We start from the raw sequence: 26,304 nt of genomic DNA on the forward strand, positions 1-26,304 counted from the left end.
GTGTTACGTGATTAATAAATATAATGACAGTAATTACATTTGATATATTGCATATAATATAGAATAGCTTAGTTTAATAGTGTAGTAACTAAAATGGACACGAGTAATTTAATTTTCAAAGTATTCATAAGTTAATAGTGAGAAACGATGGAGAGGCAAAAGTTTGAAGGACGGGAACTGTTTTGGTAAGTTTTAATTTAATTTTGTTGTTGTAATTTATTTTATTATGAAATTGGTTGGCGAACGTGTAAAAAAGCTATCTAAAAGTAAATGGTCACCAGCGCCCATAAAAAAAGACTGTGTCAGAAATATTAACCATCCTTAATCCTTGCGTCGTCAATGCGCCACCAACTTTGGGAACAAAGATGTTTTGGCCCTTGTGCCTGTAGTTACACTGGCGCACTCACTCTTCGAAGCGGAACACAACGATAATAAAAATTACTGTTTCGTGGTCAAATATGTGATGTGTGGGTGCTTTCTACATACTTGCTCAAAGCCTACCACCAAGTAGTATTTAATTTAAAATTCGGTTTTACGTAACAGCTATTTATCAATTATATTATAATTAATAACTAGCTATTTTCCGCGACTCTGTCAGCAATTTTTTTTTCGTGTAGCTTGACATTGTGTAATCAATATTTCTTTAAAGACATAGGCAATCAGAAGCAAGTTGATTTTTATCAAATTGGTTTTTTAGATCTTTAGATAAGATTAGCGCGTTCAAACAAACAAAGCAACTCATCAGAAATATACTTCATTATAAATATGTATAAATAACAGCATATATATATATATATATATATATATATATAACACATATAATATATATAATATTCCGTACTAATAATAAATAATCCTGTAAAAAATGATATTGGCTCAACATAGGGTTTGATCCCAGGACCTCTTATAATCTAACCGCTAGACCAACTAACGATGCAGATCTACAGACATTATTATGTCAACAAAGTTGCCGTTGAAAGCTATGTTTATATATTTTAACCAAAGGCAAACAATAATAAAAGGGCACAAGCCATATGGTTAGTGCCAAGCCAAATTATGTATTAGTGAAAATAGGAAAGCTACAAGTTACTTAGGAAACATTTTCATTTGGCGAATGAAATTTTCTCCGTATTTTGTGAAGTGAAAGTATAGTTGTTTGACAAAGCTATAATATTATATTGTCAATATTAGGTACATGGTTGTCGTTTACGGTGAATTTATGGCTTTACGGACTGGGAGGGACTGGGAGTACCCGCAACTAAATCGGATATGTTGAATAAGCAATTTGAAATTTATTATATAAAAGCTGCTGTTAATGTAATCATTTCTACGAATTATAAAGGCCTATGCTTTATTTTGAAAACCTAGATGGTTCAATGGTTAGGATGCGTCAATCTAAACCGAATACTACCGCCATACAGACATACTTAGTATTGTTGTGTTCCAGTTGGAACACAACTATGCATGGCGGAAGTCTGTATGGCGGAAGGTCGCGTGAGTCAGTGTAACTACAGGCACAAGGGACATAAAATTTTAGTTCCCAAAGTTGGTGGTGCATGGAATGGTTAATATTATTTACGACGCCAATGTATATGGGAGGTGGTGACTATTTAACGAGGCGGTCGCCTGATGTTAAATGGTCATCCTCATAGGTAAAAAAAACAAAGATTACGGGTTCAATAATATTGAATGCAGAAACTTAATGTATGTTTTTACTTCAAAGTGGAATAATTTCTAACGCGCTATCATCACGATCTACAACTCCGATACGAATAATATCTTTTTGCCTTAGATATTTATTGAAAACAATTTATTGACTCTAAAATCGCACTACGCCTCACTGGACAGCCATTTTTTTATAGAATAAATTTTTGTCAGTAATTGAAATAAATAGCTTTTTCAATTCCAAATTTGTTATGCACAACAGCCTTTTACACATTTATTTATAAGCTTATAAAGAAACCCTACAAAGTAATTTAGTTAATAGAAATAGTTATAAGTATAAAATTAGTAAAGTAAACTTTTCATACTATGCCGTAAAGAATTATAAAATATATAACTATGTACTCATTCTATTTTCTTCAATATGAGTCATAGACAAGATCCCACGTCAGTTTTTACAATGCTCGCATCAAACAATCTGGCCACAGTAAACGGTGTTTGCGTTCAACAAATATTTTTACACGTTCAAACGGTAAACTTTTTGTGATCACTTGAAACTCCTTGGAGAGTAAATGTAAACAGAAATTATACCTCCATTCATAGAGCACGCGCTTTAAAAGGATTAAAAAAATAAGTCTTAGACCGTAATGTTATCATAAGCGTATGAATATTTCATTGAAGAAATAGTCGAGATGAGATGAATTTATTTGTTTTTATATTCATTCTAGCCATTTGTTTTTGTTTTATTTAAAAGCTGAAGTAGATTTTTTAAAAAGAAAGCCGATGTCTTTCTCTGAGGTCGAGTTCCCAAAATTTTTATCTATACCCGTTATATTATTCGAAGAAAATAATTATGTACCGTATATAAATGAGTAGACGTTTTATAAAGTCATGTATACCAACTATACTACAACAGCAGCTGCTTACACGCGCTTTTGTAATAATCACAGATTATATAAACAGACAAAATATAATTAAGCTCTTAGAAAAAAACATGTCGCTAAAAATCGCTTTCTATTTAAAATATACAATATACAACACTATCATTTTCCTGTAAATAATAAATGTGAAATAATTTTTTTGTTCATTAATATATGTATTTAATAATTAAATTTGTAATTATATTTAATTTGTTTTTTTTTATTCGGCAAACTATATAAAATATAGCAAAAAAATTTCAAGTGAAATGATCGTTTTGAGAACTACGATAAACTTCTCAACGAGATTGCATCTCGTATAATTGCTTTTCTACTTATCAAAATTCTACGTATTCTGTTTTCAATTACAGAAGGGGTCATGGTCAAAGTAAATCCAATTATTGCAGACATGTTTGAATATCTTACTGTCACATGAGGAGGTTTCGCTTTTATATATATACACATCTATACATATAAAAATAGATTGAGAATAATATACTTTATTTGACCGATTAACATGAAAATTGGTACATATGTATATGTTAGTACACGCCGTTGCAGTACATTAACTTTTATACCGTTCATTATTGATTTCATTTGAGTGCGAAGAATATTTAAGCGCTATGTAAATAGTGTTGCTTGCGAATATAGATGGACATTTTTTTGAATACAGAAGTAAATAAGTATATATATAAAGGTATGGTAACATCACGGTACAATAGAGGATACGTGTGTCATATCAATAATAAAAAAACGTGTCAATTTATTATATTATATAAAACAATTTAGAGGTTCAATGCTACTATGACAAAATATATACGTACTCGAAATAAAAAAATACTTGTAAAAGTTCTTTCCTAAATATAACTTTAGCTGTATCCAGCAGCAATTTTGGATTGCGATAATATTTACATAAAATATACTGTTACTAGTTTCAAGGGTAAGATTTCATATCAATTGGCTTAGTGAACTTAGCTTGTATATGAATATTTTATTCTGAATATAAAATCTTGAGAAAAAAAAATAAGATTTTTATCAATATATCCAGGCAAATGCACTGTCGCAATAAAAGGTCACTCGTTGTGGACATAAATATTAAAATATAATGTGAGAATGTCGACCGAGTAAGGATAATGCCGAGGAACACGACAAGTAATTTAGAACAGGCTATAAAGATAACAGTAATATGTGTGTAAAATATGTACCAAGGGCGAATAACATAAAAATAACCGCGATCAGCACTTAATAAAACACTTAAGAAGTTCATTAGGCGCCTTACAGAGCAGTTTGATCGTTTTAATGTGCATGATACGGGTGCATTCGTCTCTTGTCGAAAATGTATCGTTAAAACTTTAACATCTAATGGAGTTGTCAGATTGCGCAAACCGATGGGAACTTCGTGTTCTGCGTGGGTTCGGCGTAGGGCTGTCGGCTTAATGGAAAAAAAAATTTGTCAAGTACAATTAACATCAGAAACAATTTGCTTTAGAAGCCGCTTAAGTTAAAGGTTACATATAGAAACGTTGTCAAATTCGACGAAAAGTTTTCTTCTTGTATGTAAAGCTAATTTAGGTACTATGAGAGTAAAATTGTTAACGTAGAATATGTGTGTAACGTTTGACTGGAACGGCTTCTGACACAAGATGGTTATACGGGTCAATATTAAGTGTACCCAGTTTTTTCATTATTATTTGTTGGCATGATTTGAATGTTGGAAAGATTTTTATCCGTGTTATTACTATAGTAATTCTCGGCCTTTCTTATAAACGTTGCTTAGCGGCTGCTTAAACATTGATTTCTCTCTTTCTGTCATTATTGATTTGACATTCGAAAGAAGAAGACATAACATTGTATAACTCATCACCCGCTATACAAAGTATGTAACGCCATCTTTTTTCTGATTTGCTATCGCAGTAGATGACTATGTTAACATAAAAATATTTTGAAGATTAATTTATGATGTATTTGGTGTTTTCAAAATAAACCATTTATAAGCCATAAACTCTATTAAATACTATGTTATTACTACTTTTTTAATATTATAAATGTTTATTATAAATTATTCAATGTTAGTACGAATAATAAATAAATTTATTTCAATATACTAAGGCAACCCTATTTAAACAAACAAGACAGGAAAGTATTGGACACACAAAGTATAGTTCGTCACCCACGGACTCATCTATTAAGTTAAGCTCTTGTTTAGTTTAGAACAATGAAGCAACTTTTAAAAGTAATTAATTTATATTATAATTATCTTTGGTCTAAGGCTATAATACTAGAGTAATATAAGAAATGAAGGGCCAGGGCATAGTCATGAAGATTATCGACATATGATGAGCGGTTATAATCCATGTGTGATGTAATACTATGAAAATGTTTTTTTTTTATTGGAATAATTTTTTTTTGTGAATAGTAGATTTGTAAAACAAATATTAGGATCAATCTTCATTAGAAGAATTGTTAGTGCTCATTACGTTATCCGTGAGACCAGTAAGTATATACAATAATTTTGAATATTGTAACTCGCTAAGCAGATAATTAGAAAATAAGTGACATTATTTTCCGGTTTTAATTCTTTAAAGTTTTTCAAACCTAAATGTGAGTGTTTCATATGAATTTTTCTTAACGTCGTATTTTGTTCGATGATATTTAATTACGGTTACTTTTTCAAATTCTAAAAAATATTTTTCGAAATATTTTTATATGGTATAAACAGACGGTCACAGAACGGATTAATTGGTTACAGTTGAACATTAGAACTACATGAAATATTAATGGCTTAACTTCAGTCATTGTCACATAATAATAATTAAATCATTTATGTCGACCAAACAGGGATCATAAATGCAAGGCAATAAATAGTAAAAAGACAAAAATTACAATCATAATATTTTACAGATTTTACATATTATAAATTAGATTAAATTAATTAGAATTAAATTATAATAATATGTATAAGTGGGACGATAATTAGTCGTATCGATGACATAATATTTCCTTACTAAAGATATTTTAGAACATATTAACATTGTTTCCTGTAATTTCTTATTTTCAACCAAGATGATTTGACAAAGAATATATATTTTCTTTCGCTTCTTCACAGCAATTTAATGGACAAATTATAATAATTATTTAATCCATTTATTGTGTCCTCTCTTTCGAGAACGGGAAGAACATGCCCTGAATACATTATTTGCATTTGATTATGATAATTGTTATAAATATTGGTTAAAACTAAATGCAGTTTATACATTAAATCTATTTTTAAAATAACCTAGAGTAAAAAAGAAGAAATTTAAAAAAAATGGAAAAGAATATTTTATTTATAAAGTTCATCATTCATCTGTCTAGTGGATAAGCGTGGTGGCACACGCTCTAAGCCTTCTTTTGAGCGTGGGAGGGGAGGTTTTTGGCTAACAATGGGACAAATGAGTGTTATAACGTTGTTATATAAGGATATTGTGTAACGTTTCTTTATATGTTTTATAAATACAATAATATCGTCTTTTCAGGGTCATTATTCTGCAGCTCTCAGTCTTGACGATGGCGGCAAATATGACGAATGATACTCCTGAGGTAACTATACGTTTTTTGTATCATTTGCATTTGCAATTATAAAACATATACATAAATAATTATTAATTTAATTAGTTCATCAATTATTTCGGAGTTTAGATACTTGGTCAATGATAGAAGCTAATTACGAAATAAATATTTTTTTATTTTAATTTAATTCATATAAATATGATACAGGTACATATATATTATGAAATATGATTGATTTTTCACTTAACTAATATGGGCTTTTAGTTAATTATGTACTATGTGGTTGAGGATCTGTATATATATAATTATTAATGATTCAATTCGATTCGATTCGAATTATATAAAAATGAAGGTTTGCCCACACGTGGGATAGTTATAGATTATAATATAGATATATATCGATATATATTGTCATACATTCTTATCCAATTCCAGATAACGGAGGAGCCAACAATTGGATTATATGCTTGGAGCTCGTGGGGCTCTTGGAGTCCTTGTTCTCGGAGTTGTGGTGGTGGAGTATCAGTACAGGAGAGACAATGCTTACCCAGGTATAAAATATAACTATATAGAGTTAAAAAAAAAAACTTTTTGAGAGAACTATACAAGACAATCTAAATTACGTAATGTATGTTTTGGAGATGTTTTTTTTTTCTATTTTTTTTTTTTTTATAGAATAGGAAGGCGGACGAGCATATGAGCCACCTGATGGTAAGTGGTCACCAACGCTCTTAGACATTGGCATTGTAAGAAATGTCAACCATCGCTTACATATCCAATGCGCCACCAACCTTGGGAACTAAGATTTTATGTCCCTTGTGCCTGTAATTACACTGGCTCACTCACCCTTCAAACCGGAACACAACAATATCAAGTATTGCTGTTTTGCGGTAGAATATCTGATGAGTGGGTGGTACCTACCCAGACGAGCTTGCACAAAGCCCTACCACCAGTAAATTTATAATAATTTATGTATTTACCCGAACTTTGATGTCGTTTCACAAATCACGAAAGAAGTAAAGCCTAACATTGTGATATTAACAATAATAATTGTAATATTTTAAGGATACGCAGCCAAATAGCGTATCACCGTAAGTCAAGTGTCAACATTTTACGAGTGAGATATGTAGTTTATTCTTACAGAATAGCACTGCCAGTTTGTTCGTTATAAATAAAAAAAACATATCATAAGGCATACATGGAACGTTAAAAGTGTAGGCAAATTAGACATAAGAGGAAACATTTTATTTGGCCCTGTTTATTTAAGCCATCATCACATATTTTACAGCAAAGCCACAATACTTATTATTATTGCTTTCCGGTTGCAAGAATGAGTAAGCTGGTAAAGCTACAGGCACAAGGGACATCTTCGTTTCTAAGGTTGGCACTTTGACGATGTAAGAGATGGTTAATATTCCTTTGTGTCAATGTATATGGGTGGGGTTAGACACTTACCATAAGGAGGTCCGTTTGTTAGTCTGCCTATCTAATTGAAATAAGTTATTAAATACGTTAAACTATAAATTGCTTCTATTAGTATATAAATTCCCATTTTACTTATTTTTGTAATGGTAATGTTTAGTAGACCAGTAGTTGTTAAGTTTTAGATTATATTGGCCTTTTTTAACGCTGTAAAAACGCGTTACGCGTTTTCCCCACGGGAACAGTGGTGGGTATGTGGGGCTCGCCGATGTCCAAGGCGCCGAGTGCGCCTTGAACATCGGAATACCAACTAAAAATCCAGCGGGTACCCTTTCGCCACAGGATCGCTTGCGCATGCTACCGTGGCGCTCGGACTATATTGGCCTATTTTAACGCCTATAAAAACATACTTAAAATTAGTATAAAACGAAACTTGTATAAATTTTTTTTTTCGTTTCGTATACTGTCAAATATTATTGAATTATTCTTATCTAGATGTTTAAATAAAACAATATTTATTGACTATTAAAGTATCAAGCTAATTTATTGAAAGTCATAAAAACAAATTCAACGCTTCGTATAAAATATCCAGACTTGAAAAGAACCGTTTGAAGAAGTTCAGAGGGTAAAAGGAAGGTTACAGCCAGTAGGCGTTTTATTCTTATGTGTATCATCTATGAAATTACTAATCGTATTATAACCTTTTACACACAATAAATTCTTCAGAGATTTTTTAGAATTTATCAATCTACAATCAACGTAGAGGCAGTGAAGACATTTTCCTATTATAGAGAAATTTATAGACCTGTGAGTCTATGCAATCGAACAAGAGACGTATCTAATAAGTTCTTCTGCAAGTTGATTATCTAACTTATTTTTTGATATAATGGCTTTAGAAACACCGGATTAGAATTGACTTCATATATCTTATATCTTGATAGTGAATATTAATATAACAAAAGAGCGTCCTCAAACCGTTTTAGATGTTCACGCTGAACAAGGCGTTAATCCGCTTCAGGCAATGTATGCGATAGAAACGAAATCTGTAAATACCGTGCGCATCACACTTATGTCCATTACCGTAATTCCCTTTAACGGGCTACACCCTCGAATCGAAAGATAACCATCAACGATTACTCTAAAGACGTCCGCACTTAGTACAATTATTTTTTCTTCCGTTAAGCGTTAAATATTTTAAAATTGTTGCCACATTACACACAAGAAAATCCAATGCACAGAGTATGATTATTTTTATCTCTTTGTATGTAGTATAAATGTACCAAGCTGTGCCTGTAAATACATGTTTTATTTAATAATGTCCCTAAGATTTGTTCGCAAACACAATTTTGTTGAATTTTTTTTATGTCTGTACTAGATGTATAGAGGTTATTAGTATCGGTTAATCAAAGAGACAATTCAGCTGTCTGTTTATGCGTCACATAAAAGACCGGAACTCTCCTTGAGTATATACCTTTAAAAAAAACAAATAACAGTGTATAAATGTTCCTATGTTGAGGCCTTCGGCTTCATCTCATAGTGTCAAGACGACGTTAACGCTTATAGCATTGAAACTCATACTCTGCTGCAATGCGGTTAATATATATTTTTATATAAGACATTTTCCTTATTAGTGGTGACTTATATATATTATATTATTTCATTTTTATGTTTGCAATGAACAAATAATAAATAAATGTGCTGTCGAATTGGAGGGCGTTAGTAGCTACGACACAGTATTATAACATTGTAATTACTATCGTATATATTGTTTAATATATGAATAATTTTTTCAAAATAAATAAATAAAGACTATGAGACTGAATTTTCGTATAAATCTTCTGGTCAGCTTCATTTAATATACACACATAAGTACACGGACAAAAAAATAACGGAACTTTTGGCAGCTTAACATTTAAAATAGTCATTAATTTTATTCGAATGAAGCGATTAATAGGTTTTATGGCTGATAATTTAATCATTTTTAATTATTTGTTTGGTGTATTCTAAGTGGAAAGGTGTAATTATAATCATATATATGTATTTAGTAAACGGTATAGTTGTTAAGTTTAATTAGTAGGTGTTTAAGCAAAACACTTAAATCTTTGGTTATGGTATTGCGTTTGTAATGCGCGTGAGTGTCGAGGCGAATGGTGATGAGAACTTTTTTTATATAGAATTGGTAGGCGGACGACCATTTGGATCAACTGATGGTAAGTGCTCATCAACGCCCATAGATATTGGCTTGTAAGAAATGTTAACCATCGCTTACATCACCAATGTGCCACCACCCTTGGGAACTAAGATGTTACGTCCCTTGTGCCTGTAATTAGACTGGCTTACTCACTTTTCAAACTAAAACACAACGATACCAAGTACTGCTGTTTTGCGGTAGAATATCTGAAGAGTGAGTGGTACCTACCTAGACGAGCTTGCACAAAGCCCTACCACCAGCAAAAAGAACTATAACACGAATGTGCACATGATCGTCATGGGCCTCGCTACTTACTCAGCAGTTCTTCAGTTTTTACATAAGCAGTTCTTGGACGTGAGTCAAAATGAGATGTTTTGATTTGAGGATGAGTTTTGAGATTGAGAAAAAAAATATTTAGTATATTAAAGATAAGTTCTTTATCATTACATATTATATATAAAAAACAAACAATTCCGTCTATCTGTCTGTCTGAACGCGATTCATTTAAAAACTACTAAACTGATTTTCATACCGATTTTACTAATAGATGGAGTGATTCATGAAGAAGTGTAATTACAGGCACAAGGGACATAAAATCTTAGTTCCCAAGGTTGGTGGCGCATTGGCTGTAAGCGATGGTTGACATTTCTTACAATGCAAATGTCTAAGGGCGTTTGGTGACCACTTACCATCAGGTGGCCCATATGCCCGTCCACCTTCCTATTCTATATAAAAAAAAAATTTTTTAGGTGTATAATTTATTAAGTTTTAAATAAATTGTCTGAAAAATGACGATTGTTGATGATATCAGAAAAAAATTTATCGACCAAGGTCAATAGAGTTATATGTATTACGAAGTAAATGTTTTTTGTGCATCTTTATGCTACACATTCAAAGCCGGTTCGGGTTGCTTTGTTTAGCATTTAATCAAAAAGCGTGTATCATGTTGATTTCAATATTTAAATCGTGAAAATCTGTAAAATTTATATAGAGTAAAGTAACAGCCTGTTAATGTCTCACTGCTGGGCTAAGGCCTCCTCTCCCTTTTGAGGAGAAGAGACTTAATAGTATTAAGTAACATTCGCTGTATAGCGAATAAGATGAAAGTGTGTCGAGGATTTTGTCTATATTAAATCAAATTGAAAATATTTAAAAGCTAAGTAATCATGAAATAAAAGCCACCGTGTGCAACTCAAGGGTTACATATAATGTACGACATATGTAAATACATCGAATCTCTTAGTTGGTAAATGTACTTTAATTCTTATGACCTTTCAATGAAATTTACTAAAGACACCCTAACTAGCCTTTCCGCTGATCATCGTTCAATGAACCTTGATAATAAAATAATTTTAGATCTTAAATCACTTATAATAGAGGTTAATTTTGCTTGGAATGAATTTTTTTGCGTACAAAAGGTTTAATATGTAAAAGAAAGTAATGGAGCCATGAAGCTTGTAGCCAGCTGTTTGGCTCTGATTGTAGTGATCGTGATTGACACGCATCACGATGTAGCTCGCTAATGAGCTAGCAATCGCTAGCCATTTTGTATAACAATTGTTTAAATATAAGCCTTTTAACGTTTTGAGAAGCATTATATTAAATTTTCAATAAAGCTTAATTTCAAATAAAATTTCATTTTAAAAGAGTACGTTATTATAAAATATTAATAAATAAGACTTATAAGACTAAAAGAACATGGAGTTAATGTTGTTTGATTTTTATACAGATAACATAACTCTAATTCAATTTGATTATTTATACGTATCTTTACTATTGATGAAATAGAACTTAGTTTTTTTTTATAGAATAGGAAAGCGGACGAGCATATGGACCACCTGATAAAGTGTAAGTGGTCACCAACGCCCTTAGACATTGGCATTGTAAGAAATGTCAACCATCACTTACATATCCAATGCTCCACCAACCTTGGGAAAGATTTTATGTCCCTTGTGCCTGTAATTACACTGGCTCACTCACCCTTCAAACCGGAACACAAAAACTACCGGAAACCGGAACACTGTTTTGCGGTAGAATATCTGATGAGTGGGTGGTACCTACCCAGACGAGCTTGCACAAAGCCCTACCACCAGTAAAATTCAGTTTTCTGTGCCGAGTTTCTTGCCTGTTCTTTTCGGTAGAATCTATAACCCGAATGGCTTATAACTTTACAATAAACACATAGTAGCAATGTTTATTGATTTTGAATCGAGTTTATTAAGTTTAACCTATTTATTTAATGTATTAATAACTAGTTTTTTTCTCGCGGTTTCGCCTGAATGTTAAGGGAAGGTTAGGTATTAGGTAAAAAAAGTAGTAGTCAGCTAGCTTCATACCAAATTTCATCAAAATCAGTTCAGTGGTATAGACGTGAAGGCGTAACAGACGGACAAAATTATAAAATAAGTAATTTTATAAAATAAATAAGGAGCTATTAAGTTTCTTGATAGTTTATCTATAGAATACAATTTCCAAATCTGTGATAGCTTAATTTAAAAAAAAATACAATGACGATTCAAAATTACTGCGATTGTTTATTAGAATATTTTTTTTTTATTATGATGATAATCGAACAAGCTTTTACTGTTTTAAAACACTTATAATTATTATAAAGATAAAAAGAGACAGTTGTTTATGCATCGGGTAATAAATCAATATGGTAACTGCCTTCCCAAGATCCCATTCATAGTTACCAGTGTCCAGGTATTATATTTCGCGAGGCATTGTCGTGTACATATGACAGATATTAATGAATAAAATGAATAATTTTGCTGTAAATCTTCTTGCTGTAATAAGAATCTCTAAGCTAGCTTAACGGCATATGACTAGCGATGTGAGAGTCGCAAGTTCGATCCTATCCTTTAAGATAATCGGAATAAACGAACTTTTTATATTTCAATGAAAAAATGGTTTATGTTCTTTAAAATCACTTAAAAACACCCAGTAAAGAAGGCTAAATTTGTATATAATTATGTATGTAATATTTTTGTAATAGTTGAAACAGCTTTGGGCACGATATGCGTAAAATATCAAGGTAGAATTGGAGTAAAAAATTCTGACGAAAAAAGCATCATTTTATGATACGTGTACAGAGTTAAACGCGTTTTAGAGTTTATTTATAAAAACCTGATGTTTTTATTGGCAAAGGATTTAACTCCTGTTGTAGAGAAGCAGTGGTGCTTATTTGCCATGCTGCTCTAAAACAGGGTGGATACGTATGTGGTAGGATTTTATTTGACACATCAAAGTTTCAGCACCGCCGAGCACGAAATAAATTATAAACAGAAATTAATAAAGCACATGAAAACTCAATGGTGCTGGAGTTGAACCCGCAATATTCGGTTAAGATTCACGTATTCTACCCACTGGAACATCGTGACTTTTTTGTTAACTTGTTTAGTAAAGTAAGAAAAAAAATATCTAATAAATATCCATATTCCTTAAAAATTTTGAGACAAGTAATCTTTTGGGTAATGTACATATCATAAGAGCTGGTAAGAGCAAAACTTTCCGAGGTAGGATTCTTTCATATTAAGAAGAATTTAGAACCTAAATTAGTTTCCTGCGGATCGGTGGATACAAGTCTACGAATGTGTGCAATTTTCTTGTTCGATTTTTCGATACCTGTATATTTCAACACGATATTATTTTATTCCTTAAATCTGTTTGATGCTTACATAGATTCGAACCAACGACATTCAAGTAAGTTCTACAATTTTTAATATATGTATTTTTTGATATATTTGAAATGCTTTACTAACTTAAACTATTTAGTATTTCTAACGGTTATTTTAACGAGTCAAAGCTATTTGCGTACAAATGAAAGCCCACCGTTGATAATTGTAAAGAAACAAGGAGACAGGATTAATACGGCCAGTTCGAAAGTGCTGTTATATAGATAAGTAGGTAATCAAAATACAGTCACTCTTAATTAGGATGTGTGGCACGACTGCGAGATAAAGTGAACGAGAATCGGGAATAGACAAATGTTTAATCGTTTATATATATATATAAAGTATAACATGTACTTGAATGTTTATAGCAATCATTTGAAATTATCCTAGAAATAAACATTTTATATATAAAGTTTTATGTTAACCATCGTTTACATCGCCAATGCGCCGCCAACCTCGGGAACTAAGATGTTATGTCCCTTGTGCCTGTAATTACACTGGCTCACTCACCCTTCAAACCGGAACACAACAATACCAAGTACTGCTGTTTTGCGGTAGAATATCTGATGAATAGGTGGTACCTACCCAGACAAGCTTGCACAAAGCCCTACCACCAGTAAGGTTAGAAGGGATTTAAAATTAAGGGCATTGTTTAGGCTTTATTTATTATTTTTATTTTTTATTATATTTGGGAAACAAACAGTATACACCACATACATTATACAACAAATTAACTCGATCACACACCAATCAAGTTTCCACTTAAAACTAATTCATGTATGACAGTAAACAAGCTATTTTGTAAATTATAAATAATAATTATTAAGATTTAAACAGTTAACAACAGCAAAACAATAATATATATATATATATATATATATATATATATATATATATATATATATAATATATTATTGTTTTGCTGTTGTTATTATATAATAAAAATTAAATAGATAAAATAAAAACATTGACTAAGTTGACAATGTTTGTACTGTGAAATTTAATTATATTTCCGTATGTGTAAAGATATTATTTTAATATTTATATAACACTTGATAGATAAATATAAATAATTAATTAAAAAATACTTTATTCATACTAGCATATAATACAAATAAATATACTGTATAATAAATACTGTATGCCATAGTCTAGTTGCGATATATACAAAAAAATATACAGTTATTATAAAAAAAAAGTCGAGATGGCCCAGTGGTAAGAACGCGTGAATCTTAACCGATGAACGTGGGTTCAAACCCGGGCAAGCACCTCTGAATTTACGTGTGCTTAATTTCTGTTTATAATTCATCTCGTGCTTTTCGGTGAAGGAAAACATCGTGAGGAAATCTGCATGTGTCTAATTTCATCGAAATTCTGCCACATGTGTATTCCACCAACCCGCACTGGAGCAGCGTGGTGGAATAAGCTCCAAACCTTCTCCTCAAAAAGGGAGAGGACGCCTTAGCCCAGCAGTGGAACATTTACAGGTTGTAATAAATATATATAAATAATATATACAGTTATTTATTTCATTTGTATATGGCACTCATTGATTTTTTTGTCATTTTTCTAGAGAACAATAAACTATAACAAATACAATTGTGAACTATTAGAATTGTTACATCAATTACCAATATTACGAAATTATTATACTCGTATCCCATTGACTAAATTTGAATTTAATGATAGTTCAACTAACGGCATATATTTATAATATTATATGACGATAAAAAACAATTTAATTGTTAATTTAATTTATTAATAAATAACCCAGTACGAGTAGGACCGCCGTCAATTGCTTCCAATTCATTATCGTACGAAATAAATTATTTAGATCACCTCCAGGGATAAAGTTCCTTCATTAAGCACATTCTCGTCCAGTATCCTGCTGATAGGGCGGTGTGTTACAAACCGGACAAATTAGCTTCGACCTCATTTGTCATGGCTCTTATAACGACAGGAGGCACATTTCATTGGCCGTGTAATAACAGAAATGAAATATTACATTTTACTAGTGATTTGAATCACAATTGCTTCATAGCTTCTACTCTATACATATTAGGCGATACTTTAGAAATGTTGTCATATTTATTTTTATGAGGGAAACGCAGAGGTTATAAATAAATGTGTTAAAAAGGTGATCAGTTTTAAATTTTGATTATATTTTTATATTTAAAAATGTTAGTATCTAGTAGTAGTAGTAAATGCTACAGATTATATTAAGTGGACTTTAGTGATATTTTTTGTTTTTCATATTTATCAATAAATAGCTGTGCCCGCGGTTCCACCTGCGTATGACAAAGAAATCACTAAGATCAGACTTATATTACTGACTTATATACTTTCATTATATACAAAAAAAATTTAGTTGTATTTTCGTGGGATATTAGTATGTATTGGTTTCCGGATCTAGATAGGGCAACATACAATTGGCTATGAGAAAAACAGCATTCCCTTAAATCTATTCCGACATACTTGAATGTTTGTCCCTGTGCTTTATTTATTGTTACTGCAAACGATACCTTCGCAGGAAATTTTATCCTTTGAAAACTGAAAGCTAGATCTGTGTTTTAAAAAAAGGTACTTATTATCAACTAACCATTAAAAACCGATTAAGTATAAATTTAACAAAACAACGAGAAAAAAATCACTGCGGCAACGACCTATAAATTTTATTTTACAAAGTTTTTTTTAATTTACATTTATATAATAAAAAAGTACGTGTTCTTGACGGTGTTTCTCGGATATAGAATATACAATTTAAAGGGAAGTTAGCTTTACATTATCAAAAATTGTCGATACAAAAATGCTCATCGAACAAAGTAAATTTTGAAAATGACATTGGTTTTAGACAGCTATAAACATTGTCGTTTCTCGAAAACGTGTCATTTCCGGGAATTTGATTCATTGATTGATTAGAGTGGTAAGTGGACAGATAAATATTATTTACATAATTTATTTCTATTTCGGTGATAATTTTCACATAACTTTTCAAAGTACAATTAGATTCATTTCTTTATAGTGTGACATAAACATGGAGGCACAAATTATTTCGACAATATCATTTAGTATGTAACAGAAACGAAAGGTGATTGACCCTTTGACAGTTTTGTTATATTAAAATTATGAAGATAACTATTTATCAATTCTTTGTACATAATTATATTTAATTTTAAAGTATATAATCTATAGTTTCATTTTATTATTCAATAAACGGTTAGTAAATATGTACGTTTATCCATAATAATTATGTGTTACATATTTGTAACAGGATTTTGATTTATATTTATTGTAATACGCTGGTGTAGCGGCGATAACATCACACTATGGTTAAATTAGATTAACGGGTCTGGAGTTATTTGTTAGTTTCTTTCATGTAACCGCCCAATGGTTTTATTTTATTATTTTATTAACAGTCTGTTATTTATGATAAGAAATACGATGCTGTGTATTTTTTTATTGTGTTTATTTTTCTTTGTTCATTGTTATTACCTAACTAATTAATTGTAGTTATTGTTTATTGTGATGAAAATATGTTTTTTTTAATTTAAAAAATATTTTGAGACGCTTAAAAATTATATTTGTTTAATTATTTACAATACCTTAAATAAACGTTTGGTATTTGAAGCATCAAGATATAATATTAAATCATCATTCGTATATTCTTGAAATACATTTGAAATTGTCTTGAAATTTTAAAATGACCTAAATGTAAAAAGAGAAAATTTCATGTGCAATAAAAAAGTGGAGAGATCCTTTACATTTTTATTGCATCGATGAAAACTTAGTGATTCTTGCCCGGGTATGATGCCGTAACTATCGAATAAGATTCATGACTTCTAGCCACAGAGCCATCATGGCTCCATCCATGAATGATTACTTGTTTTATTTCATAATGTGAAATTATTAATTTGTAATAAAATATAATTTGTTGCAGATCTCGTAATTTAGTTAACAATGGGACCTTAACGTCAACGTCTATAGACAGACAGACAAGACAAGCTAACCCGGACTGCTATGGACTTGATAAAAGATATCACGAATGTAACATACATGTGAGTTTAAGAATTCGTTTTCACCATTATTTTAATAACAATAAGAATATGATAAACTATATTTAGTACAAAAAAAACTACCTTACTAAGCATATATATATATATGTATAGCCGAGATGGCCCAGTGGTTAGAACGCGTGAATCTTATCCTATGATCGTGGGTTCAAACCCGGGCAAGCACCACTGTATTTTCATGTGCTTAATTTGTGATTATAATTCATCTCGTGCTTAACGGTGAAGGAAAACATCATGAGGAAACCTGCATGTGTCTAATTTCATTGAAATTCTGCCACATGTGTATTCTACCAACCCGCATTGGAGCAGCGTGGTGGAATAAGCTCCACAACCTTCTCCTCAAAAAGGGAGAGGAGGCCTTAGCCCAGCAGTGGGACATTAACAGGCTGTTACTGTACTGTAGTACAAAATCAGTAAAAATTAAACAAAAAACAAACATTTACAAATAAATCTAAAAAAAAATTATTAATTAAAAACGTATATTTATAGAATCATATATATTACAATGTCTTTTCCAAATAGAAATACTATTCAGTCTTTATATTGATTTTGAAAACCCGAAATTTTCGTTGTTCTCTTTTATGGGTTTGGCGAAAGTATTAGTAACAATAAGTCTTCGTGGTTTGAAATAACTATAGTTCAATCCACGAAGACGATTAAAAAAACGATTAATAAAAAAAATGTGGGGCATTTCATTGTGTATTGGACTATCTATACTTTGTACAACCACTTTGTGTGTAGAACCCATACAATGCTCCTTCATAAGTGTTAAAAAAGGATTTTTAAAATTAAAAAAAAAAAAAACTGTTACAATGTATTCGATTCGGTTACATTCTATGTAATATTTCTAATATATTTTGCTAAATAATTGGATTTGTTTTTAATAAATAGAGTAATAAATTGTAGCTTGCCACTTATTTTTTAATTAAATGTAATGTTGGTTGTAAAAAAAAATAGTTTTATGACTGTTGAGGCTACTTGAATAAGCTTTGGGGTTATTCTGTATGAACAAAGTCGAAACTGCCCGCAGATAACGTTCGTGAAATGTCAGAAAGTGATATGCGTCTTCGAACATAATAATTATCATATTTCAAAAATACACGCAACAAAATAGCATATCACCATAATTCGGTTGTCAACATTTCATGGGAGAGTAATGAAGTGAGTTCATACAGTACTGAACATAGTATTTTAGGATACGGATGTATTATATGAAACGCTAAACGTGTAGTAGGTCCTACACACATAATTAAAAAAAACAACATAATCTGAAATAAAAATTGACGAGCCGGTTGGCGTGGTTGGTAGATACTTGCCTTTCACGCCGAAGGTTGTGTGTTCGAGTCCCACCCAGGACAGGCATTTGTGTGCATGAACATGTTTGTTTGTCCTGAGTTTGTGTGTAATTATCTATATAAGTATTTATTTACAAAAGAAAAGTAGTATATGTAGTATATCAGTTGTCTGGTTTCCATAGCACAAGCTTTGTACAAGCTTAATTTGGGATCAGATGGCCGTGTGTGAAAAATGTCCCAGGATATTATTATTATTATCTGTTTGTTATAATAATATAAATGTTATCTAATTAAAATGGTCCGTTTCTATTGAATGATTTTATATCACGCTAATGGGATCGATTTCCCGTGACGTGGTACGAGTACATCCTTAATAACCCGTAATGATTGTTCAGTGGAGTTGTAAAGGACGGAAGTATAGAGTAATTGTGTTTCACGATTCGTGTTTAATTATCTGTTTATAATCTTATATGTGTGTATATCTATATAAATAATAGTTTTTATATTCTATGTCGAGCCGAGATGGCACAGTGGTTAGAAAGCGTTAATTTTAATCGATGATCGCGGGTTCAAGCCCAGGCGCACCACTGAATTTTCATGTGCTTAATTTGTGTTTATTATTCATCTCGTCTACGGCGGTGACGGAAAAGGTCTTGAGAAAATCTACATGTGTCTAATTTCACTGAAATTCTGTCATTTCATACATCCATCTTCTCAATCTGTTACTTTTAATTTTTACATTTCCTAGAAATATATACAATAAAATACCATTATAGGTATAGATATAATAACATTTTGTTTATAATGTTTTAGTTTTTTAATGATCTATTTTTGTAGCAATGTGCTGGTGGGGCGCAAGACATGCGTGCAGTACAGTGCTCATCGTATGATCGCAGACCATTCCGCGGTAGATTTTACACTTGGACACCCTATATAGACGGTACGAAACCTTAATTAACTTTATCTCTAATGGCTCACTAGATAGTAAGTGCAAACAAAAATCGCTGGTTCAAAGACAACCTACTACGTTTAATTTGTGTTTTTTTGTTTAGCTGTGAATTTCGATCAGTAATAAGGCTGTGATGCAAAATAATGATTCTAATTGGACGATAGGATATAATATACATTACCTAAATAACCTTACTTCAAGCCCCGGGTCAGATAAATAAAAAGTTATTGAGTTTTTTATCAAAAATTTCTCAATAGCACGAAGTTGATAACACCCTCGTGCGTCGAAGCGGACGCAAAGCTATCGGTCCTACGTTTGAACTGTCTTCAGTCTTGTTGGATTTCCGCATATACCAGAGAGTATAAAAAGTGAACCTGTATTTGCGCACATATTTATGCACTATAAATGTCCTGCGCAGTCGATAATATCACCTTTGATATTGGTGTCCATGACCAATCATTTTAGTGGATATCAAGAGAACATCAGTATAAATGTATTATTTATTATAATTTAAAAAATGTAATTACGACGTTTTAAAGTTCAAATTAACTTCCATTGAACATAAGACCTTATTGAAACAGAAATATAATTAATTAATCGCTATATTTATGCACGTCTCTTGTAATATGTGAAAATTAAAAAAAAAAAATACTTTTAAAATTAGTATTCATTGCAACTCGTAATCAGACAGGTAATTTAATTAGCATCCTTATAAAATTAAAATCCAGTTAATACTGGTTTAGTCGGTGTCCCATTAATAAGGGGAATAACGGTAATGTTAATTTCAATAATTAATATCAGCCGCTAACTGCGTATAAATTTATATTTGCATTGGACATAATGTGACTTTTATTGCAGTTCATAAAGATTAGCCTGTTTTAAATGTATTACTCATTGAAGTGATTTTAAACTAACAAATGATATTGACATAGTTTTATTTCATCTTTTGTTATAATTGATCTATTCTAAATGTCATTTTACTTGGTGGTCTGGGTAGGTTCACTCAACACATTTTCTACCGACACAACAATACTTATTATTTAAAATTACTGTTCCTGTTTAAATGGTGAGCCAATGTACATGACTTAAAACTTAGTATCCAAGGTTAGGAACGCGTTGATATTTTCTACATTTAAATGTCTATGTGCGGTGACCACTTACCATCAGCTAGCCCAAGTGGCCGTCTCCCAATATATTTTAAATTGTCAAAAAATGCATATTAGACAAGTAAATTTATTACCTTAGATACCAAGATTGGCAACGCTACATAAATATGACGATGTTCTCCTGATCGATTTCGGTCACCGCGGCCAATCTCAAGAGAAATTAGTCAACTGCGCAGGACATTTCATGTCGCAAGAGTGTGTGCGCAAACACAGGCGCACTCTCTATTCCCTCACTCTCATAATCCGTTGAGACCGTTGAGAGTTTAGGTGCAGGACCAGCGGCTTTATCTACTTTCCAAGGCACAGGAGTACTTCCAACTTCCAGTCTACGGGTATCTACTGATAAACCCATTAACTTTATATTGGTCCGACGTGGGGTTGGAACCTCGGATCTCGGGATCTTCGGCCCCATATCCAGCCACTAGACCGACGAGGTAGTTTCAAATTTGTCAACGAGGATTTTTTTTTTGCGATAGGTGACTCACCCTGCATGTTAAACTGCAGACCGCTAGGACAGCAATTCTATGCGTCGCTAGCGCTTGTAGTGGATGGCACGCCTTGCACAAAACCGGGCTACAGAGCTATATGTATTCAAGGACATTGTAAGGTTAGTAATTCATTTAAAACTTTATTATACGTACTATAAATAGAACCTATACTAAAAAAGAACTTTTTTTTTTTTATAGAATAGGAAGGTGGACGAGCATATGGGCCACCTGATGGTAAGTGGTCACCAAACGCCCTTAGACATTGGCATTGTAAGAAATGTCAACCATCGCTTATAGCCAATGCGCCACCAACCTTGGGAACTAAGATTTTATGTCCCTTGTGCCTGTAATTACACTTAGTATAAATGGAATATCCACGCAATTCCCTTAAACGAAAAATAATTTAGGTAATGAAACAGAGTAATTCAAAGAAGCCATCGACATATGATTCGAACTTTCGCATGATTTGCAAAAGTGAACAGTTAAAAAGATTGCGACCAGAATATTAAATAAAGCGTCTGTTATACATATGTATATAATTACATTTGAATTGCAAAACCGTTGCATTAAAAACGTAAGTTAGCCGATGTTATCAAACCGAATAAGAAATAGTTATCTTTATTCAAGACGAAGTGAAACATATCTCATGGTTATGATAACGTCGCGTCGTGTCATACAATATAAAGTTAAATTACCACATTTCCGCTTACTTCGAATCGCGTATTAAAATGTGATAATTAATGATCTGTTCCTCCTATCAAGTATAATATCTTCACCTCGGTGGACGCGTTACTTCTCACATTACAATTTTAGTATCAAGTCTTGCAATCAACTCATAGTTGACTGTTATTAACCCCCTATATTTATGACAGCTCGGTTACAATTTCCGTTACGTCCTTTAAGTAATTTAGTACTTCATTCTTAATAATGTTTATATATATTTCTGAGAAACTTGCATATGTGTTAATAGAATCACGACAATATTGCAATGGCAATATCAATTGTGATGTGACTTGTAGCAGTTACAGATTTATAATATATGTATTTTTTTCGTACTTTTACAATGATGACGTCTACTGAACGATTTCGACGACGGTGGTTCTTAAAAGAGACTAGCCAACTGCAAGGGACATATTATACTACACAAGTTTACGTCATATTTTCCATTTTGTTTGTTCCATATTCAAATTAATGTCATGTGAAATGAAACACAATTGATAGTGTGTTATTTTCAATTTTATTTGAATTATAATGAAGACGTAAATAATAATATTTTATATTTAGTAAAACAAAACTTTATTTTGTGAGTAAAATGATTTTAATCTCGCTAATATGACATTAACACGATTGAAAATTTCAAATTGTTTGTAATATTAGAATGCTGTGACAAAAGTTATTAAAATTCAGGTCTTAAATAAAACCGCGTAACCACGAAACTTAATCGCGACCGACAATTTGATGAATTGCCATATGAAACATTGCGAAACAACACAACACAAGACAAACCTATTTGCCAATAATTCAAAAATTGACGTCTTCTATTATTTGTAGTAATAAAATGAATTGTCTATGTAAGGCCATGTACACACTGACTTAAATAAATATGAATTTACAAAACATATGAAACACAAAACATAATAACGAAGCAATTGGGATCCATTGTTAACGTAACAAGTGTTCGATAGTTACAAGTTGTAGGCAGTGGTACCATGTATTATTTAAAGATGCTGAAGATTGTATTGATTCTTTGTAAAGATCATTGAGGAAAAATAAAATTTGCCATCTTGAAATACAACAGAGTGATGTAACATGACCGCTTACAAGTTTCATCAGCTTGTAAGAAAATTGTTGTTCGTAAAAAAAGCCGAGATAGCCTAGTATTTAGAACGCTTAAATCTTAATCAATGATCGCGGGTATAAACCCAGGGTAGCACTACTGAATTTTCATGTGCTTAATTTGTTTTTATTACTCATCTCGTGCTCAAGAAGGAAAATATCGTGAGGAAACCTGCATATTTTGGGAATATTCCAGCATTGGAGCAGCGTGGTGGAATAAGTTTCAAACCTTCTCCTTAAAAAAGTAGAGGAGGCCTTAGCCCAGCAATTAGCTGTTTCACAAAAATACTGAAAATAATTGTTCACCCGATGGAAAGTGAGTACCTTTGTTAATAAAATATTGATGGTGTTCGATAAACGAGTAGTTTATAATATGAATTTTAAGAAAAGCTGCTGTAAGTCTGTTACTAAATTATCAAATATGAAAATGATTATCAAAAAGGTAAAAGCTTTTGAATAGAAGAAATAAGTAAGCCTGCATACTATCGAATATTTTGTGCTGGGCAAGCGACTGGTTCCATCAGATGAAGATTGTTTTACACAAATTCAATACGTAAAGAAACCAAAAAGAGCTAATAAGTGTTGAACCTGAAACTTAGCCGTCAAGATCCATTTGTTCTATCAACTAGATCACTTCGGATAATAATAATTTACATTTGATCTACAGATAAATATTACAGATCCGATACTAGGGTTAATGTATAATTTTATTAAAAAATATATAAAATTAAATATGTCTAAGTGGCCAGTTACAAGTAATTCAAGATGGTCGTGCAAATGACATACTGTTGAAACAATTGCGATTAATTTACAAGACCGTGGCGATACCGCGAAACCAATCGTTGGCTTTGATCACATTCTATTGATTGTGGAGATAATAAACTATGTTATTTATCGTTTTATTTTGACAGTCATTATGTTGTGTCGTTGTGCCGTCTAGACGAACATTTACATGTTTTGTCTAGTTAGTTATACATTTCCCTGTAATGAAGTGTACTTTATATGTATTCTTATATGTTGGTTTTGTCTTACTATTCATTACTTTCTATTGTAAAACACTTTCTATACATTATCTAGAGATTTAAATTAAGTTAAAATAAGATACGATAAAAAGATGATGACTGGTTACAATTGTAGTATTATTAGACGCAAATCTATGACATCGTGCCATCACCAGGACATCGCCTAATAATATGCTGGAGGTGTATCCCCCACGAGACGTGAACAGTTATGTCGCGATGTATGTCTAATCGGTGCGGAGGGCAGTAGCTTTTATTTATGAGACTGTGGTTCAGAAAGAGACGACGATGTGGTATAGTTCAAATGCTCATTCCCGGACCTGATGACTGGAACTCAAAATTGCACGTGCATGCGTAAGGTGCACACATACCAGTCGTCTGCCTAACACCAAATTTCCTTCCGAATGAATTCTTTTGCTGGTGATTGCCAAGATTTTTGCCAAGATTTAGATAGTATCACTTACTTGCACCATTGTTGTGCTACATAAAATTGCGTAATACGGCTCTGACTACACTTAAAAATTTATATGCCTACATATATGTAAACACATCGTGCAAAACGTCCGAATTTAAAACTAAAGTCGGAGACGCGTGCTCTATAAAATAATTCACAGCAACATTGTAAAGCCAAGGACAGTTGAGTCTCAGTCGTAAATTATTCCAAGTATTGTTAAGTTTACTGTTGTGATAATGTTCTTGCAGTTTCGCGTTTATAGCTTATTTAGCGTGTGACATTAGAGTTCATTTATGTTCCTATTTGAATTGCTCCATCAAGTACATAGCGTACTCATATGAGAAGTTTACATATCAATGATACGTTGAGAACATCAAATAGCAAATGTTTAATCATAATAAATGAAAGTTATGTAATGAACAGAATCTTTAAACATAAAAAATTTGATATAATTTGATTTTTATTTAAAATATAGTATTAAGGGAATCGTCAAAATATATAACAAGAATGTGCATGTACGTATTGACAAATTATATTATTTGAGGTAATTTAATAGTACAATACTCAAATGCCATTTTAAAAACAACGATTAATGTAGTATTTTCGTAAAAGAATATCCTACTAAATCAAATTGAATATGACGTTAAAGGATGGGGGGGGGGTCATATTACAAGAAGTATGCTACGTATGAAAGTGCAAAGCCAAGAGAAGACCAAAAAATTATGGGTAGGATGTATGAGGGATGACATGTTCAAGAAGGGAGTAACTGGTGATACGACTAGAGAGAAATAGAAGAACAAAGAAATAGAAGAAATAGAAACACATTGCGTTGGCACCTACTGAAAGGGATAATAATAAGCCGAAAGTAATGAAATAAATTGAAGGTTGACAGAAGAAAAAAGAAGTAAAGCCAAAAGCAAATTTACTATATATATTGTCTTAAGCTAAGCGTTGTGACAGTATGTGTAACATATGTATGTGTGACAGTTGTGACAGTAATCCAAATAGTTACGAAAATTATTACGGTGGAGTAAGCTTCGTTTTCTACCTCAACAGAAAAAGAGTCCGTGGGCAATTGCGAACTATTATAATTTACTTCATTTATATTGTCAATTTTAATATATAACATATTTTATCTTTAACCAACATCTGTTAACTATAATTATTACTAACTCACCTCATAAATTCTGTATCGTGGCGCCACCTATGAACTCATACCTTATTTGGCGCGAAAATTGCTTTTATTTGCAAATGGCCGCCAATTTGGAGTTATTTAGTATATAGTTATATGGTAATTGTGCGGTGCATTAAAGGGTTTCTTACGTCGGTATTGGATGTTTATTACCTTGTGTTTCAAATGTAACAGTTTCGTTGCGTTTATAGTAATTTATTTTGTTGTTGATGGATGATTTGAACTGTAAGTATCCAATTTGAATGGAATAGATTAAATGTGACATTCACTATTATAGACATGCTACTTTTCGAACGCGGCTTCGCCTGCATATTGGAGTTTGGGTAGATGTTAGGTATAAAAAAAGTCATTCCTTGGGGTGCAAGCTTGCACATACCAAATGTTATCATAATCGGTTCAGTGGTTTAGCTGCAAAAGCGT

At 31.8% G+C, this 26,304-nt stretch overlaps 1 protein-coding gene across 1 annotated transcript; it reads left to right on the top strand.

The window, feature by feature from the left end:
- Window positions 1–88: 88 nt before the first annotated feature.
- LOC126774725 (thrombospondin type-1 domain-containing protein 4-like) lies at window positions 89–23,679 on the top strand. The gene is made up of 7 exons (XM_050496262.1): window positions 89–185; window positions 6,095–6,158; window positions 6,564–6,679; window positions 17,353–17,470; window positions 19,618–19,720; window positions 21,372–21,502; window positions 23,662–23,679. The coding sequence occupies exons 1-7, from the start codon at window positions 148–150 to the stop codon at window positions 23,677–23,679; spliced, it is 588 nt and encodes a 195-aa protein (XP_050352219.1). The 5' UTR covers window positions 89–147.
- Window positions 23,680–26,304: the final 2,625 nt, after the last annotated feature.

Source organism: Nymphalis io, chromosome 17, assembly GCF_905147045.1.
Source record: "Nymphalis io chromosome 17, ilAglIoxx1.1, whole genome shotgun sequence".
Taxonomy (NCBI): domain Eukaryota; kingdom Metazoa; phylum Arthropoda; class Insecta; order Lepidoptera; family Nymphalidae; genus Nymphalis; species Nymphalis io.

Coding starts and splice junctions, on each gene's coding strand:
- LOC126774725 (XM_050496262.1), top strand. CDS start 148: ATGGAGAGGCAAAAGTTTGAAGGACGGGAACTGTTTTG. Junction 186..6,094: donor GAAGGACGGGAACTGTTTTG/GTAAGTTTTAAT, acceptor TCGTCTTTTCAG/GGTCATTATTCTGCAGCTCT. Junction 19,721..21,371: donor TTGGACACCCTATATAGACG/GTACGAAACCTT, acceptor TTTTTGCGATAG/GTGACTCACCCTGCATGTTA.